Below are 15,538 nucleotides of genomic sequence, written 5' to 3'. Positions count from 1 at the left end.
AGACAGGGTCTTGCCATGTTGGCCAGACTGGTCTTGAACTCCTGGCCTCAAGTAATCTACCTGCGTTGGCCTCCCACAGTTCTAGGATTACAGTCATGAGCTACTGCCTGGCCTATAGTTTCTTTTTTGATGTATTTTGGCTCACTCTACATTCTGATAAACAACTGCTATTCAAATTTCTTTGTCCCAGTAGACTATAAATTTAACTTTTGAGCAGATATGTTTCTTTAAAGGATGATTGGCAAGTGAGAGTCCTTACAGATTGATACATGCCAAACTAGAGAAAATTGGACTTCAATAATTGGCAGTTTCTTCTCTAATCTCAGAAACTGCCGTTTTAAAATTTGTATCCTAAAGACTGGAAAGGGAGAAGAGAGCTACCTTGTGAATGCCTCCTATTTTCAGACAGTTCCTCAAAAAAGGAGCCAGCAAGCAGGCTTCCACCCATTCATGCTTCATATTCCTCCAAGCTGCTGACAGGCCAAAGGGCTGCCTTCTCAGACCTTTTCCTCAGCCCTTTGCACCTCTCCCTGTCCCCTCACTCAGGCCAGCTGTACTCACAACCTCATTTACCTCCCTTCTCACCTCCTTTTTTCCTTGCCACACTGAGACGCTCAGGTGCCAGTCTTACCCCTTTCTTAGAACTGCAGGTAGGGCCCTTGACCCCTTTGCCACATCCTCTCTGCCTACTTAGGGGTCTGGTCTCTGGTCCTCTGCCTCCTTCCTTGTGATAACTGAGATCTAGAATAAAGGAGACGGCAAGTTTTGGGGGTAATAGTAAGTGTGGCTTTGAATTTGTTAAGTTGGAGGGCTGTAGGATTATTTGGTAGATATGTCGAATAGGTAGTTGGACACTTGGGAGAGATTGAAGGTAAAAGAGAAAAAGAGAGAGAAATTAAGATATCCCATCAGTGGTGAAATGGACTAGAACCTAGTGTACTAGGAGAGAAGGATTTACATTTGGCATTTGGATAGGAAAATGGACCTTTCCTTGGGACTGGAATGAAAAGAATGGGTGCTCTAACAGATCTGCCTGGTGCTGAAAAAAAAGGCAGAAAGGGAGTTCCTCTGTGCTAGTGGAAAAGGACAAGAACCTTGAGGGTGAGGAAGTGGGGAGGGCCTGTGAGGCTGGAATAAGACTAGGGAAGAGAGGCCCAGTGAGGAAGGGATTGCTGAGCGGAACTAAGGGCCTCCCCTGAGCCCGGAGGTCATCGTTGTGTAAGAGTTCCTTCTCTGTAGAATGGATTTCCTTCAGCAGTGCTGAGTGGCAGGAGTAGTCTAAGGGGTGGTCAGGATGCTGGAGCTGCTCTCTCAGTGTGGAAGGAGTGAACCAGCTGAAGGTGCCAATATGACTGTCAGTAATATTGCTTTCTTTAGGGCATGGGCTGTGGGTAACTTGAAACTAGGTGTTCATGGCTAGACTGGAGAGAAGGGAAGTGGCTTTAACTGGCTACTGCATCCTGCTGTGGACACAGCCCCGGCTCATAAATGTGCCTTGTAAATGTTGGCTGACTTGGAGTGGTGGAGTCAGAGAAATGGTTTTGCAGGAATTAGAAGTGAGTGGTGAGAGGTGGTGATGGGATCTTTGGTAGAATGGCATTTTTGCATTTGTTTTGGTAATAAAGTAGTTCTTTAGTGTGGCAGGATATTGAATACTGAATATTGAAGCCAGGGAGAACATGGCAGGAGACCAAGGCCTCCGCAAGTCCTGTTTGGGTCCCTGGTGTTGATGGCATGAGAAGTAGCCATTATGAGTAGAAGTTGTGAGCTTTGGCTGGGCCCAGTGGCTCATGCCTGTAATCCTAGCACTTTGGGAAACCAAGGCAGGTGGATCACTTGGGGTCCAGGAGTTTGAGACCATCCTGGCCAACATGGTGAAAACCCATCTCTACTAAAAATACAAAATTTGGCTGGGCGTGTGCCTATAGTCCCAGCTACTCAGGAGGCAGAGACAGGAGAATTGTTGAACCCAGGAGGCAGAGATTGCAGCGAGCTGATATTATGCCACTGAACTCCAGCTTGGGTGACAGTAAGCCTTGGTCTCAAAGAAGTTGTGAGCTTCAAAGTAGAGGGGTTTTGTATGAGGGCATGAGGAAGGGATGTCTGGGAAGGACTTAGTGATCCTAAAGAGTGCTGACCCTTTATCTAGGCCCTGAAGGTCAGGTGATATAGGAACTGAATGATAGGCAGGGGAACAGATGACTTTTAAGGAAAGTCGGGTTGTGGAAGAAGATGGGGAGACATTTGTGAAGAAGCTGAGAGTATAGGAGGCTGTTCTGAATAGGGAGGTTCTCAGAAAGGGGGTAAAAACAGAAGGCCTGTGACAGTGTTCTTGACAGACCCAGGAGGGTTTATGTCAGAATCCCTGGGGCCAACAGTAGGCTGATTATGGAGAAGTGCAGCATACAATCAGGTGGCTATTCTGGAATGACTTCTGATGCCACTGATGTCTGCATTTATCAGAGGGGACTTGTGCCAGGCTAACAGGTGTATTGCATTAATGATCCTATTTGATCCTCATAGCATGTTGTGTTACCCTCATTTTGCAAAAAAACGAAAACTCAGAGAAGTTATTAATTTACTTAAGGGTCACATGGTCTCATGGTTCCAAACCCAGTTCTTGCTGGCATTGCTGATTTCTATTGTGCATCTATCCTTCATGTATGGTCCTGTTCAGAGATAGCATGAGTGTTGGAATGTAGTTAATGCATTCTTTGATGTTGTATTGCTGGAAAGCTTGCTCATTCCCTGTCCAAACTAGCTTGGCTGTGGCTCTCTAGCACCCCCTGGTGGCAGTTAGTGGTATTGTGATATGCTAAGGTGAGTGTAAACACTTCCTAGCCGAGGTACCGCTAAGCATTATTGATGTCAACTTCAACACTGAATATTGAAGCCAGCGAGAAGAACATTTGGAAGGCAGCAAGAACATTTCCTTTGTTGGGAATGTGGCACTCATCAAACATAGCTTTTAACAGTTGTTTATGTACCTATCTTAACTGCAAAAGAAGAGTTTAATGTTTGCATACCCCTGCAATGTTTAGCTAAGAGATTTTTAAATAGAATGTGAAAGGTGAAACCCAAAGGGGAGTCAGACTCTGGATTGAGCCCTCCTTCTTATTCATGAGTAACATCGCCTTCTGCCTTATCCCAAGCCTAAGGGCCATCTCTTCCGTTATATCTTGGATAATACTCTTTCCCTCTTTTCTTTCATCTCTGTTATGTACCATTTCATTAGCTTTTTTCACTAGCGTATCCACAAATGTGAATGTCTCTCATTTAGAAAGGAAGAAAGAAAAGCTTTGGGACACCCCCCACTTCACCATCTGTCTCCCATTCTTCTAGTTAAGTTTCTTAAAGAATGGTTTATTGAACCTCTTCCCACTCTTTTCCCAACCTGCTGCCTCATGGCTCTGCAGATTTCAGCCTGCCACCAGTGACACCTTTGTGACCGCTGAATGGGAGAGGGATACCGAACTTAGCAAGACCCTGTGGGCAGGACGGACAGTGATGTGAACAATAGGGCCTCATTGAAGGTCTTGAAGGTGGCAGCCATTCTGAATTTCAGCTATTGCTTTGCAGTTTGAGCTGCTTCTTTCATGAACTCTCTGTAGCAACAGAGCCATAATTATTTATCAATGCTGATTGGTTTTATTAAGACACATTGGGTAGGCCAAGTATTGATAGATAACTTTGGTGTTTTAGAGACATCTCATGGGTTGGTTGCCTCTCTTCCCTTCTGGATTCTGAATGACTTGAGAGTTAGATCCAGAGGTTAAATGGCGATCTAAAGATGAACTTTCCTTTTGGTGAAAGCCAGACTAGAGGATGTGACTTAGATATTCCATGAGAAATCTACCTTGGAATCTGCTTATTGTGTGAGTGGGTCTGCAGAGCACACCTTCTTCCCCCAGCCACAAGGAGGCCCTCTGAGCTTGCCTTTCACTTACCGACCAGAGAAGGCATTGGCGGCTATTTATGGTCTGTCAGTTACATAGCTCATCTCCTTGATTCTTCGTATCTGGCTCTCCATGGCTTCTCTGTTAGTGCTGCATAGTTCTCAGCAGGATTTCTGATCCTAGATGGCCATTTTACAGAAGAGTGGTGGTCCTGTTTTGGACATAAAATAGAGAGTGGCTTACTGGGTTGAATTTTTATCCCATTGAAAATTCCAAGGAGTGTTTCCTGATAATTTGGATGTTTTAATAGCTTGATTGTTTGTACATATGAAAGTCTCATGCATTGATTAATGAGCTAATTAATGAAGTCAAGCTGATAGTATCCTTCCTGTTATCACAGGTCCATTTTATTTCTCTCTCTTTTACAGGTTGAATATAAGCTGGGATTCCAGGTAGACAATTTTTTGGCAATGGACATGCCCCAGGTCAACATTTCTGTTCAGGGGGAAGTTCCACGCACTTTATCAGGTAAGTAAGATTCTTCCAAGACAGAGTTAACATAACTGTTTTCAACTGCATCCCCTATGTACCCAAAAGAGCAGCTTAACTACTGATGTGTAGTCTGTATTACTTGATAGGCATAAGATGTATAAGTACTATGAAAGTAACTTTTGTAAATATTTGCACTGTGTTCTTAAACCATTCTCTTTTTTCTGTTCTTCTAGAACTATCTGTGCTTAGCCGTCTCTTGTCTCCTTTTCTGCATTGCTGGTACTTACCTCCGCATGAGTCCCTGTGCTTGATCTTCTTCTTTGATTAGGCCCCACATTCCACCCTGTGGCCCAGATGATCTTTGCGCAGTCATATTTGACCATGTGACGTGAAGCCCATCAGCTGAACAGTCCAGACTTACCACCTTGTGTAACTGGATCCTTTACCATCTGCCCCTGCTTGCCTGCCTAGTCTTGTTGCTGTACTTGCCTCAGAAGTCCAGCAGTTCCAGACCACATACAGTTCTAATCTTCAAGCCTTTGCATGTGCTGGTCTCAGTATTTGGAATCATCTTTTCCTCTTTCTGCTTGTGAACTGCTTCCTATTCATCCTACTCATTCTGCAAGACTCAAGATCTGCACTGTCTTTTTCCTGGCTCCTTCTCTTTTTCATTTGTTAATTTATATTCTTTCTACCCCTTAGAACCTAAAATTTAACTGTTTTTGCATTGATTACATTATCTAGCAATTCCCTTGATGCTTAGCATAGAGTATGGCACAGGATAGGCACGCAGTACAGTCTGAGTAAATGAGTAAGTGTCTTATTTATACCAATTTAACTACTTTTGAGCTAGCTTCTTAGACTCTTAAAGTTGTGATATTTGTAAGAAATGGAAAATCTAAAAAAATTGAAAGTATAAGCCACAATAGTGTTGTGAAACTTTTTCTGGCAGTCGTATTCACTGTTATCAGTGACATACATTAATCTAACTAAGCTTTAAGAAAGCACAGGAATGCTGCTTAAATTTTTTTGGGCAGTAAAGTAATTTAGAAATGCCCATAGATTTAATGCACTCATACAGATGGTAGGATGATATATTTTAAATTTGTAGGAAAAGAATCTTAAAGTGAAAGATTGGGGAAAAAATTATATGCGCTGAAGTCTGTTATCTCATTGCTACAATTATGGATGAAAATCAGTTTCTATTGAGAAAGATGTTTTTAATTCGTAGTTGAGAATTTATCAGATTCATTTACACGTTTATATATAATCTTTATTAGGAGCAAACATACTTGCATTTTGGTAGCGAGTTGTCTTTCCTTTTGATCATGTAATTTCTGTTGTTAACTATTGCTGATGTGTCTGGTAAGGTTTGCCTTATGATCCTTTAACTTTAGTGTATTGGAATAGCTGGACTTAGGAGACAAAGTGATAGATTAAAAATGATGAGCAAAAGTTGAAAATAATTATCTGTTCATTGATGTCTTGGTTTGTTCTTTAATACTAACTTTTATATTCATAATAAATTAAATGCTTAATGTCTAGAGGTGTGGTAGTCTGAAGATCTCTAAAAGCTTTTGTTTAGTTACTTTGTTTCAATGTCTTATTTTTAGTTTTATTGCAGCAAAAGTTAAGTAATTTTTAAATGTTTAAAAGAATAATTTGGGGCATTAATGCTGATCTTCAGAAAATGTAAAATATTTTTCTTATCTTTTTTAACAGTGTTTCGGGTAGAGCTTTCCTGTACTGGCAAAGTAGATTCTGAAGTTATGATACTAATGCAGCTCAACTTAACAGTAAATTCTTCAAAAAATTTTACCGTCTTAAATTTTAAACGAAGGAAAATGTGCTACAAAAGTAAGGAACTTATTTACCAAAATGTGTTTTACATGTATGTGAGAAGGTGAAAAACAGATTTTGTTGTTTTTTCACAGATTTAATTATGACCAACTCTTGATTATAGTTGCAAGTGAGAAAAGAACACTGATAGATGAAGTTTTGAGATAACCCCAGATAGTTGGTATCCAGGAATCTCACTCAGGCCTCACTGAGTCCATGCTTTCTCAAATTTTTGTCAGAATTGCTAAGATCTTTTCCATTAGGAATGGTGCTAACACTGTTGAAGAGCTAAAGAAATAAGAAAAATATGTTGGGACTTCTGAGTAACTGTACGTGAACTGTGTTTCCCTTACCAAGTTACTTTTATGCAGAAGCATTGCTCTGGGGTCAGATAGACCTGGGTTGGAATGGCAACTCTGCTCTTTTCAGGGTATTGGTACAAGTTACTTAACCTCTCTGAGACTCAGTTGTTTCATCTGTAAAATGGGCATAATACCTGTTTCAGAGATTTGTTGTTTTTTTACGATTAATTAAATCTAGCTTAAAACTTAAATACCATAAGTGGATACTTAATAAATGTTAGTCATTTTTGGTTTTGAATTATGTGTTACTGAAGAAATCAGAGTGGATATGAAATAGTTCCAGCATGCTAGGTCATAGATCAAAGAATTGTAGAGTTCTGTTTACAAGTTTAGTCCAACCCACTCACTGTAAGTTTTACAAAGGTAAAGTGACCCAAATTTACAGAGTCACATAGGTAGCGTTGGTTAGTATCTAAGATAGGGGGAAAAATCCTTAAAAAAACCAACCAAACCCTGAGTGCTTACTGTGTTCTAAGGGCTTTACAGGTATTACACCTGTTTAATCCTTACAGCAACCCTAGGCAATGGGTTCTCTTCTTCATTTTCAGAAAAGGAAGCTGAGCTTCAGAGAATCTTAACTTGCCAAATCAGATAGCTAAGTGATGCAGCTGGGATACAGACCTGTTCTCTTAGCCTTTTTGTTAAGCTGTCTTTGAATACTTTTCCAAATTGAATTCAGTGCTGAGTGTTATGAAAACACCTAAGGCCAACAAGTGAGTTATAATGGCTAGTGTCCAGGTACATGCCAATAAAAAAGCTGCACTACATTTGAATAGACATTTTAAGAAAGAAAAGTTAGCATCTTTTAGCTCTAGTGTTTTGATACAACTTAAAGTTCTACTATATTCATTTATGTAGCAACTTTCATGTAATTTTAAAGACAAAGTAGATTTCAGAGATTCTGTCTAGTCCAATGTAGTCAGTATGTGTTTGATATAAGGAGATTGGACCCTAAGGCTACCTAGGCTATCACAGCTAGCCAATGAAGAGTGTAAAACATTCAGTTCCTAATCCTCAGAGAAATGCGCAGTGACTGTACCCTGGTGCTTCATCTGTTAGTCTTAAAGGCAGAATGATAACCAGACATGGTATGGCCTCTGGTCCCACCACTGCTAATATCTGCCAAGGTTAATGGTCAACTGATATTCAAGATGATTATATACCTTCTCCATTTTCTTTAATATGTGTGTGAAAATTAACATTACAATTCTGTGTTGTAATTTTCTATTCTGTTTTAGACTTAAGTTTGAATATGGCCCTCTATATTTGTTGGTCATGGTTTTGGCTGCCCTAGTCATCCAGTTCAGGCTCATGACTCTTACTTTATTATGTGATCCTAATGTATGGACTTATCTGGTTTGCCTAACTACTATATTTCCAAAACTGTCTGCAACAGAAAATCTATCTGTACTATATGGAATGTTAGAAGGTCAAGAAAAGTTTCCTTTATCATAATGAGGATGGGAATTATGGGTTAAACAGTTTTGTGACCCCATAACTCCTTTTAGCCTGCACATTCTACAAATGTGCACTGTGCACCTCCAAAGAGACACTATAGTATGTGGCTTTTCCCAAACTTCTTGATCACAGGAACCCTTTTTCATTGAGCATCTAGAAGTAACACCTTTGGCTAACACTGGTATAGACTATTGATTGATGGCTGTACTGATGATTATCAGAATAGTAACATAGCTTTCATTATCTTGCAACAAATACCTGATGCTAAGTTCCAGTAATGTTCTGATAATTATAGTAATTAAGGATTTTCATGGAAAAGAGAATTTCTAAAGCATTGTTTATCTCCTTTTAAATTCAGAACTTGAAGAAGTAAAAACTTCAGCCTTGGACAAAAACACTAGCAGAACTATTTGTAAGTGTTACTGTTTTATCTTTCTCCATTATTAGAAATTAAAAATGGTTGATTGCATATAAACATGATTGCATGAAGCTTGGAGGCCTCATGGTTTCTAGTTTGTCAAATGATAATGACACCATGTTATTTATTTTGCTGGTGCTTTGTAGACAGGTGGATAGGTCATGAAACTATTAGAATATTGAATATTTTGAGAACTAAAATTTATACATATTTTTTACAAGTAAGCTAAAACGTTTTACAAGCAAGAATATCATATATTTTTGAGCAGTTGTAATTAAGTATGTACATGAAATACATGTAACATCTTTATTAGCAGAGGGTTAGAAAATCTGGCTTGTGGTCTGGACCTAATCTTCAGCCAGTTTCATCCAGGTGAAGATGTAAGCTTGCAGATATGTTATTTAAACCTACAGAGCAGATATGCAAAGTAGATTATTATTTTTGGTATTGGTTATGTTTAGATATTATTACAAACTGCTTTTTTATTTTCTGACATGGAGATATTGTCAAGTCTTACTCTTACTGTGTTAGTGTTAATAGCACTATCTTAAAAGGATACTAGACTCTCTTCATGCAAGTAGGCTTTAAAAAATTGTTTTTTGAAAATTTCAAGTATATAAAAGTTGAGAGTACACTTTGATGAACTCCTGTTTGCCCATCCCCCAACCTCAGTGATGCTCAGCACTTTGCCATTGTTCTTCCATTGATTCCCTCCTTTTGTGGCTGGTTAGGAGTGGAGTAGAGTATTTTCAGGCACATCCCAGGCATCATACTACTTCACCCGTAAATATTTCAGGGTGGATCTCTTTTAAAAGGGCCTTAAAGAATATCCCACAGTTACCTAATACCTATTCATTTTGATTTATTACATATAAGAAAATTAACAGTTGCTTAATATTTCCAATAGATAGTCCATGTTCAAGTTAACTTGATTGTCTTAAAAAAGCCCCCCCCACCCCCCGCTGAATCAAGAGCCAGATGAAGCCTATACGACTGGGTGATGTGTGTTTTGTAATAATCAGAAACCATCATTCCTTTTCACTAATATTTATTTATTTAAAAAATTATATCATTGGTCTCATAGAATTTCCCACATTCTGCATGTTCCTGAAATCATTGAACATATTTTTTTCTCTCCTATAAACTGGCAGGTGGATTTTGTACTTGATTAGATTCAGGACCAACTCTTTTGCTAAGAATAGGTACTCTGCTGCCTATTTTGTCTTTTCATCACCTTGGGAGACACAGAGCACCTGGATGTCTCAAAGTGGAAAATTTTTTTACCAGTAAAATAATGTGACATATTATCTACTTGCTAGAATATTTCTGAAAAGAAAGAAAAAAACATTAAAAAAAAAAAGTCACTATTGCCAAAGTTTACTTTTAAAATTCTCGTGACCTTGCCCATTTCTTTTATGCTAGTGGGATATTATTTCTCACAAAAAGCAGTATTGCATATTCTTGGTCTCTGCCTGTCTCTTCCTTGCTCCCTCTCATCTTCTCACCCTTTCTATTTATTCATCCATCCAACACTTTATGGAGAGTCTCTGGTGTGTTAGGTGGTATGACTGAGGCAGAGGACTAAACTGTAAGCCAATAGACCCCATCCTCGGGGGTTTAAATGTAGTAGGAGAAATAGACAAGACAATAGGCAGTGATAACATAGCATGGCAAGCTATGATAAGGCAAGCACAGGGGGATTTGGGAACCAAGGATAGCTTCCTGAGGACAGTGACATGTCTTCTGAGAGCTGAAGGGGGATTAGATGGTGGCAGATGAAGGGTGAATGAGGGACTGGGAACAGTGCATAGAAAAGTCTGGAATTTGGAGGTAGTTGAGCAAGGTACATACTAGGTTGATCTCCCTAGTAGAGCAGTATCCTCTGCTCTGGAAAGTGTTTGGACAGTGCTGCCAGCACATGCTTCCAGAACTTTTTTCTGCCCCTCCCAAGATTGAATAGCTTTCCCATGGCATAAGGTAGTTCTTGATGAAAGTCATGCCTTCATTCAGGCTACAGCCAAGTCTAACTTCCCTAGAAATCATCTGGTCCCTGCATTAATCTATTCTGATTTATTGTTTGTTGATTGAAAGTTTAAAATTTAGGAAACAGCTTTATTTTTCTTATTTCCATGTATTTTTGAAAGCCGTAATTTTTTATCTTTTATCCCGACCTATTCCCAGAACTCCAAACTTGTATGTCTGTCAATTTAACATCTATGCATGAAGATATGAGGTACCTAGTTAGTAGACTAGGTACTCCAAATTTAACTTTAACAAAACAAAACTCTTGATTTTCACATTCCCCAACCTGCTTCTTTTTATCTTTGTAACGATACCCTTATCCAGGTACTCGCTTAAGCCAAAACTTTTCATTCATTTTCTTTCTACTTTGGTAGACTGTGTTGACTATGTTCCCAAATCCATTTACTAATCATCTTCACTGTGACACTCTTGTCCAAGCCAGTGCTCTCTCCTTGAATTACTCTGATAACCTTCTACTTGTTCCCTGCTTCTGCTCTTGCTCCCCTACACAGCATTCTTCACACATCATGCAGTCATTTTTTGTTACGTGACTGTGTGAAATTGCTTTGCTTGAAACCTTGCAATGATCCCCCATCTCATTTAGGATAAACCCCAAATGCCTCAGGTTTTGTTCAGTAGAGTTAGGATATGAGTACTCGTGATCAAATCTTGCATAAATCTCTAGCCACACCAATTCTACTTCTGTTTGCATCTTCCACTCTGCTCATGTCATCTGTGTCTTTGTTTCTGCATGTTTCTTCTCAGTTTGCCTCTCTCTCTCTCTCTCTCTCTCTCTCTCTCTCTGTGTGTGTGTGTGTGTGTGTGTGTGTATGTGTGTGGGGGCTTGTGTCTATGTCAGCGGGTTATTTTCCCTGTTGCTGAGGGCTTTCTTTTTGTCTCTCTTACTTTAAATATTTACTTATTATTTTTGAGACAGAGTCTTATTTTTCGCCCAGGCTGGAGTGCAATGGTGCAATCTTGGCTCACTGTGACCTCTGACACCCAGGTGCAAGCAATTCTTGTGCCTCAGTCTCCTTAGTAGTTGGGTCTACACATGCGCACCACCATGCCCAGCTAATTTTCGTATTTTTAGGAGAGATAGGGTTTCATCATATTGGCCAGGCTGGTCTCAAACTCCTGACCTTAAGTGATCTGCCTGCCTTGGCTTCCCAAAGTGCTGGAATTACAGGTGTGAGCCACCACGCCTGGCCCAAAATATTTTTTTAAACCTACAGCAAAAACATCAAAAAAAATTATGTGAACTTAAACCAACCTGCTTCTGATAACTGATCTTACCAAAGAATGGGCAAGAACAGGATACTTATTTGTGTATATTGGGTCACAAAGCAGTCATACATGTTTAAAAAGCTAAATGTGCTTTTTGTTTTTATTTCAGATGATCCCGTACATGCAGCTCCAACCACTTCTACGCGTGTGTTTTACATTAGTGTAGGGGTTTGTTGTGCAGTAATATTTCTCGTAGCAATAATATTAGCTGTTTTGCACCTTCATAGTATGAAAAGGATTGAACTGGATGACAGGTATTGTATATATTTTGAGAAAGAAAAGAAAATGAAAGCAGTTATTTGTATATGTGTGGGAGTCCATACACACAGATGTGCAGTGGTACAGTGGAGGGAGGGAGGATGACCAAGCCCCAGCCAAAGGAAAAATAAGATCACCTAATTGCTGTCTCTGTGTTTCTCTGATTTTATTTTTATTCTTAAAAAATTTATGAAGTCAGAAATTAGTTTTTTAGTTGTTGGGGAAGAAGTGGAGAACAAGTATGTTTTTTCTATCCCCTTTGAAATGACTCTACTTCAGACCATTGCCTTTTCAAAATGGCCCTGTTTCTTCTTTCTGGTTCTTCCCTTCATCATTCTCCCTCCCTCCATCCATCCAGTAAACATTTATTGAACACCTGCTCTGATTTAAACCATTGGTTCTTAACCTGATTACACATTAGAGTCAAGGAGAAGCTTTTAAAACATACTAGTATTTGGGTCCACCTTCCAGAGATTTCGATGCAAGTGATTTTTGGTAGTATTTGGGCATCAGTATTTTTTCATAAAGCTTCCTGGATGATTCTAATGTACAGCCAGTTTGAGATATACTGGGTTAGATACTATGCTAAGTGCTGGGAATAGAAGGAAATAATGATATACTATATAGTTTCAAGATTTTAATCTTTTACATTAACCTGTAATTATAAAAGTATGTAATTTGATGACTGTGATATGTATAGTAAAGTGTGGGAATACGCAAAGGTGCTTGTCCAGCCTCAGTGAGTCAGATGACCAGGAGGACATTATAGTCAAGTTAGGGTGAGAGGTACAGATGGAATGATAGGTTTATTTTCATAACACAAACTTCTTATTTCTCAGTGACTCCCAGTTGCTGACTGAAGACATCCCCCAGCTTTGTAACTTCTTTGAAAGCCCTCCTTTATGTGGAGATGTATCATCCATACTCTTTGAATCTTTTCTCCTCCTCCTACTGTATCTTTACTTGTGCTGCAGTCAAATGATTATCCATTTCTCACTTTTGCCCTGTACAAAAATCCCTTCAGGATTTTTCCATGCTTTCTTCTTCCCACAGGCCTCCATGCATTTTCCGCTTGTCCAAACTTTGTCCATTCTTCACATTCCAGTTCCATTGCTGTCTCTTTCATGAAGTCTTTTCTATGCCTCCCAAACACCCATTTCTCTTTGTCTCTGTCTCTGTCTCTCTGGTAGCAGTTATTGTGCTTTTTCTTCTATAATTTTTTGTGTAGTTTTCTTACCTTTAGAATGGAAAAAGCTTACATTCTAAAGGGAAGAAAACGACAGGGAGCAGTGTGTCTTACTCATTGGTGAGTCACTAGTCTTAATTGGTCTTAACATATAGCTGGTAAGCATATTTGTGCATAGGAATACGAAGGGGAAGGAAACTAGTTGGATTTAGTACCTGCCCCTAAGTACTCTTTGTCCCCACTGTTTTATTTTCCTTTTCTGTGTGGAGAAAGAAGATAAAAGGGATATGAATGAGAAAGGAAGTACAAATATGATGTATATGATGTGTTTCAGAATATGTTTTGTGTACATGGTGGTGGTGAAGTTAGGTTTAGATTTTACAGAGGAAGAAATGGCATTTGGAAGCAGTTGAAGGAACATTTTGATAGGACTTTGAGAGAGGATACAGGTAGAGAGGTGACTGAAGAGCATGTCATTTGTACATCAGTCTTGATAACCCAGAGAGTTGTGTTTTCCTTGAATGCTTGTGTGCTAGGGCTGTGAGCCCACATAGGCCAGAATTATGCAAGAACTTTCAGATTCCAAGGGGCATCTACCTCTGCCTGCTGAAATAATTAGTTACCATCCATGAATTGGTTTTCCAGTTCTCTGTAGTTTTCAGGCAAAGATTTCCAGACATTACCTGAGTAAAACTAGCTTCCATTATCACTTGTTTTCAAGAGCATAGCCTAGTGGTCAAGAGCATGGACTCTAGAGCCAATCCATCTCTGAAGCCTGGCTGTTCTGTTTACTAGTTTTATGAGCTACATGGAGTAAGTTATATAGCCTGTGTGTGCCTCAGTTCTTCTCCGTAAAGCAGAAATACACACCTCGTAGGTATGTTGTGAGGTTTTAATGAAATAATACTGTAAGCTCTTAAAACACAGCCCTACATATAGTAAGTGCCACTTTTATGAAGTTTTTAATGATGTTGCAGTATGCTAGTAGTGAGGGATAAAGTTCTTCAGCCCTTTCCTATCCTATTAACAATTATTTATTACCTGCCAGGCAAGCTAACAGTGATGACCAGAAAGCCCCCATCCAGTTATCCAACAGCAACTAAGAGACATCTGCTGCTTCTCTCTCTGCATAGGGGCCACTGAGATTACCATTTATTATTTTCTGTTTACCAGTACTGTACCAGGTACTTTACATGTATTATCTTCACACTCACAGCCACCTAGAAATAGGCTTGAGGAGATTAAATAACTTTTTCAGGATTGCTCTTCTAGGAGCAGGGCAGAGCAGGAGGGACTCAGTATTGTAGTAGCTATGTGTTAATAATTCACTGTCATTGTGTAAAGTACTTGCTATGTGCCGGACCCTCTTCCTGTGCTTTACATTCATTAACTCCTTTAATCCTCAGGCAGTCTGGTGAGGTTTGTTGGAGGCCATGGCTCCATGGAATTCCTTAGAAAGGGATGATAGTGTTCTTCCATTCCAGGCACTCAGGAGCCACTGCTTGTTATAAACAGATCTCCTTAGAGGCAGAGAATTAACACTGCCTGAGATATGCTCATACCAGGGCAGTTGGAGCTTGTGTGTGGCTTTCTCTCTGCTAACACTGCAGATTGATCTTTTCGGTCTCTGTGTTATGCCAGGTGAGTCTGTCCTGGATAGGCAGAGCTTCTCTTTACATTCACCCTGAAGTCCTGCAGAGGGGTTGGTCTGCAGTGTGCCTGTACTGTAGTCTTTCCCTGTTGGGTTGTGACTATGGGAAAGTTTATTCCTCTTCTGTGGGGTGCTTGCACTTGTTATTTGGCAGCATCTTCATGTTTCACTTCATTTTCCTTAATCCCACCACCCTTACCATTACTGGTGACAAAGTTGCCCTTTATTTATCTTTGATTCTATATCTAATGCCTAACAGTGTCTGACACATAGTAAGATACTCAGTAACTATTTGTTGAATGAAGAATTAATACAGGGAGGCAAAAAACCATTTTGTTATACACTAATCATTCTTTGCTTTTTTCAATGTCTATCAACAGTTTGTGTCAAAAACGACCATTCTGTCTGATTTGTTTTCTGTTCAAGGGAAGTGTGGTTTTCTGTTCATTGATTGACTCAGTGTTAATTGAGTACTCACTTTGGCCCACTTGGGGCTTACTGTGCCAGGCACTGGCTTAAGTGCTGGGGAAAGAGAGGTGAATAAACAGGCACTTGTTCTGCCTTTGTTGAGTTTATAGTCTGTTTGGGTGGGACAGACATTAAACAAAAATCCCTGCTGGAATGTAGGGGTCATAATCTTTGTCTATTGCATTCACTGCTCTGTCTCAA

At 39.6% G+C, this 15,538-nt stretch overlaps 1 protein-coding gene across 2 annotated transcripts in view; it reads left to right on the top strand.

Annotated features, from left to right (window-relative positions):
- Positions 1-15,538, top strand: part of RYK (receptor like tyrosine kinase) — an 88,589-nt gene that overhangs the window by 35,005 nt on the left and 38,046 nt on the right. For both annotated transcript variants that reach the window (XM_017505724.2, XM_017505725.2), the window contains exons 3-6: positions 4,325-4,424; positions 6,111-6,245; positions 8,406-8,459; positions 11,884-12,028. In XM_017505724.2, coding sequence (XP_017361213.1) covers positions 4,325-4,424; positions 6,111-6,245; positions 8,406-8,459; positions 11,884-12,028 — 434 coding nt within the window. The remainder of the gene's footprint in view (positions 1-4,324; positions 4,425-6,110; positions 6,246-8,405; positions 8,460-11,883; positions 12,029-15,538) is intronic.

Source organism: Cebus imitator, unplaced genomic scaffold, assembly GCF_001604975.1.
Source record: "Cebus imitator isolate Cc_AM_T3 unplaced genomic scaffold, Cebus_imitator-1.0 Scaffold340, whole genome shotgun sequence".
Taxonomy (NCBI): domain Eukaryota; kingdom Metazoa; phylum Chordata; class Mammalia; order Primates; family Cebidae; genus Cebus; species Cebus imitator.
The sequence above is the reverse complement of the archived record's forward strand: the minus strand, read 5'-3'. Positions and strand labels throughout refer to the sequence as shown.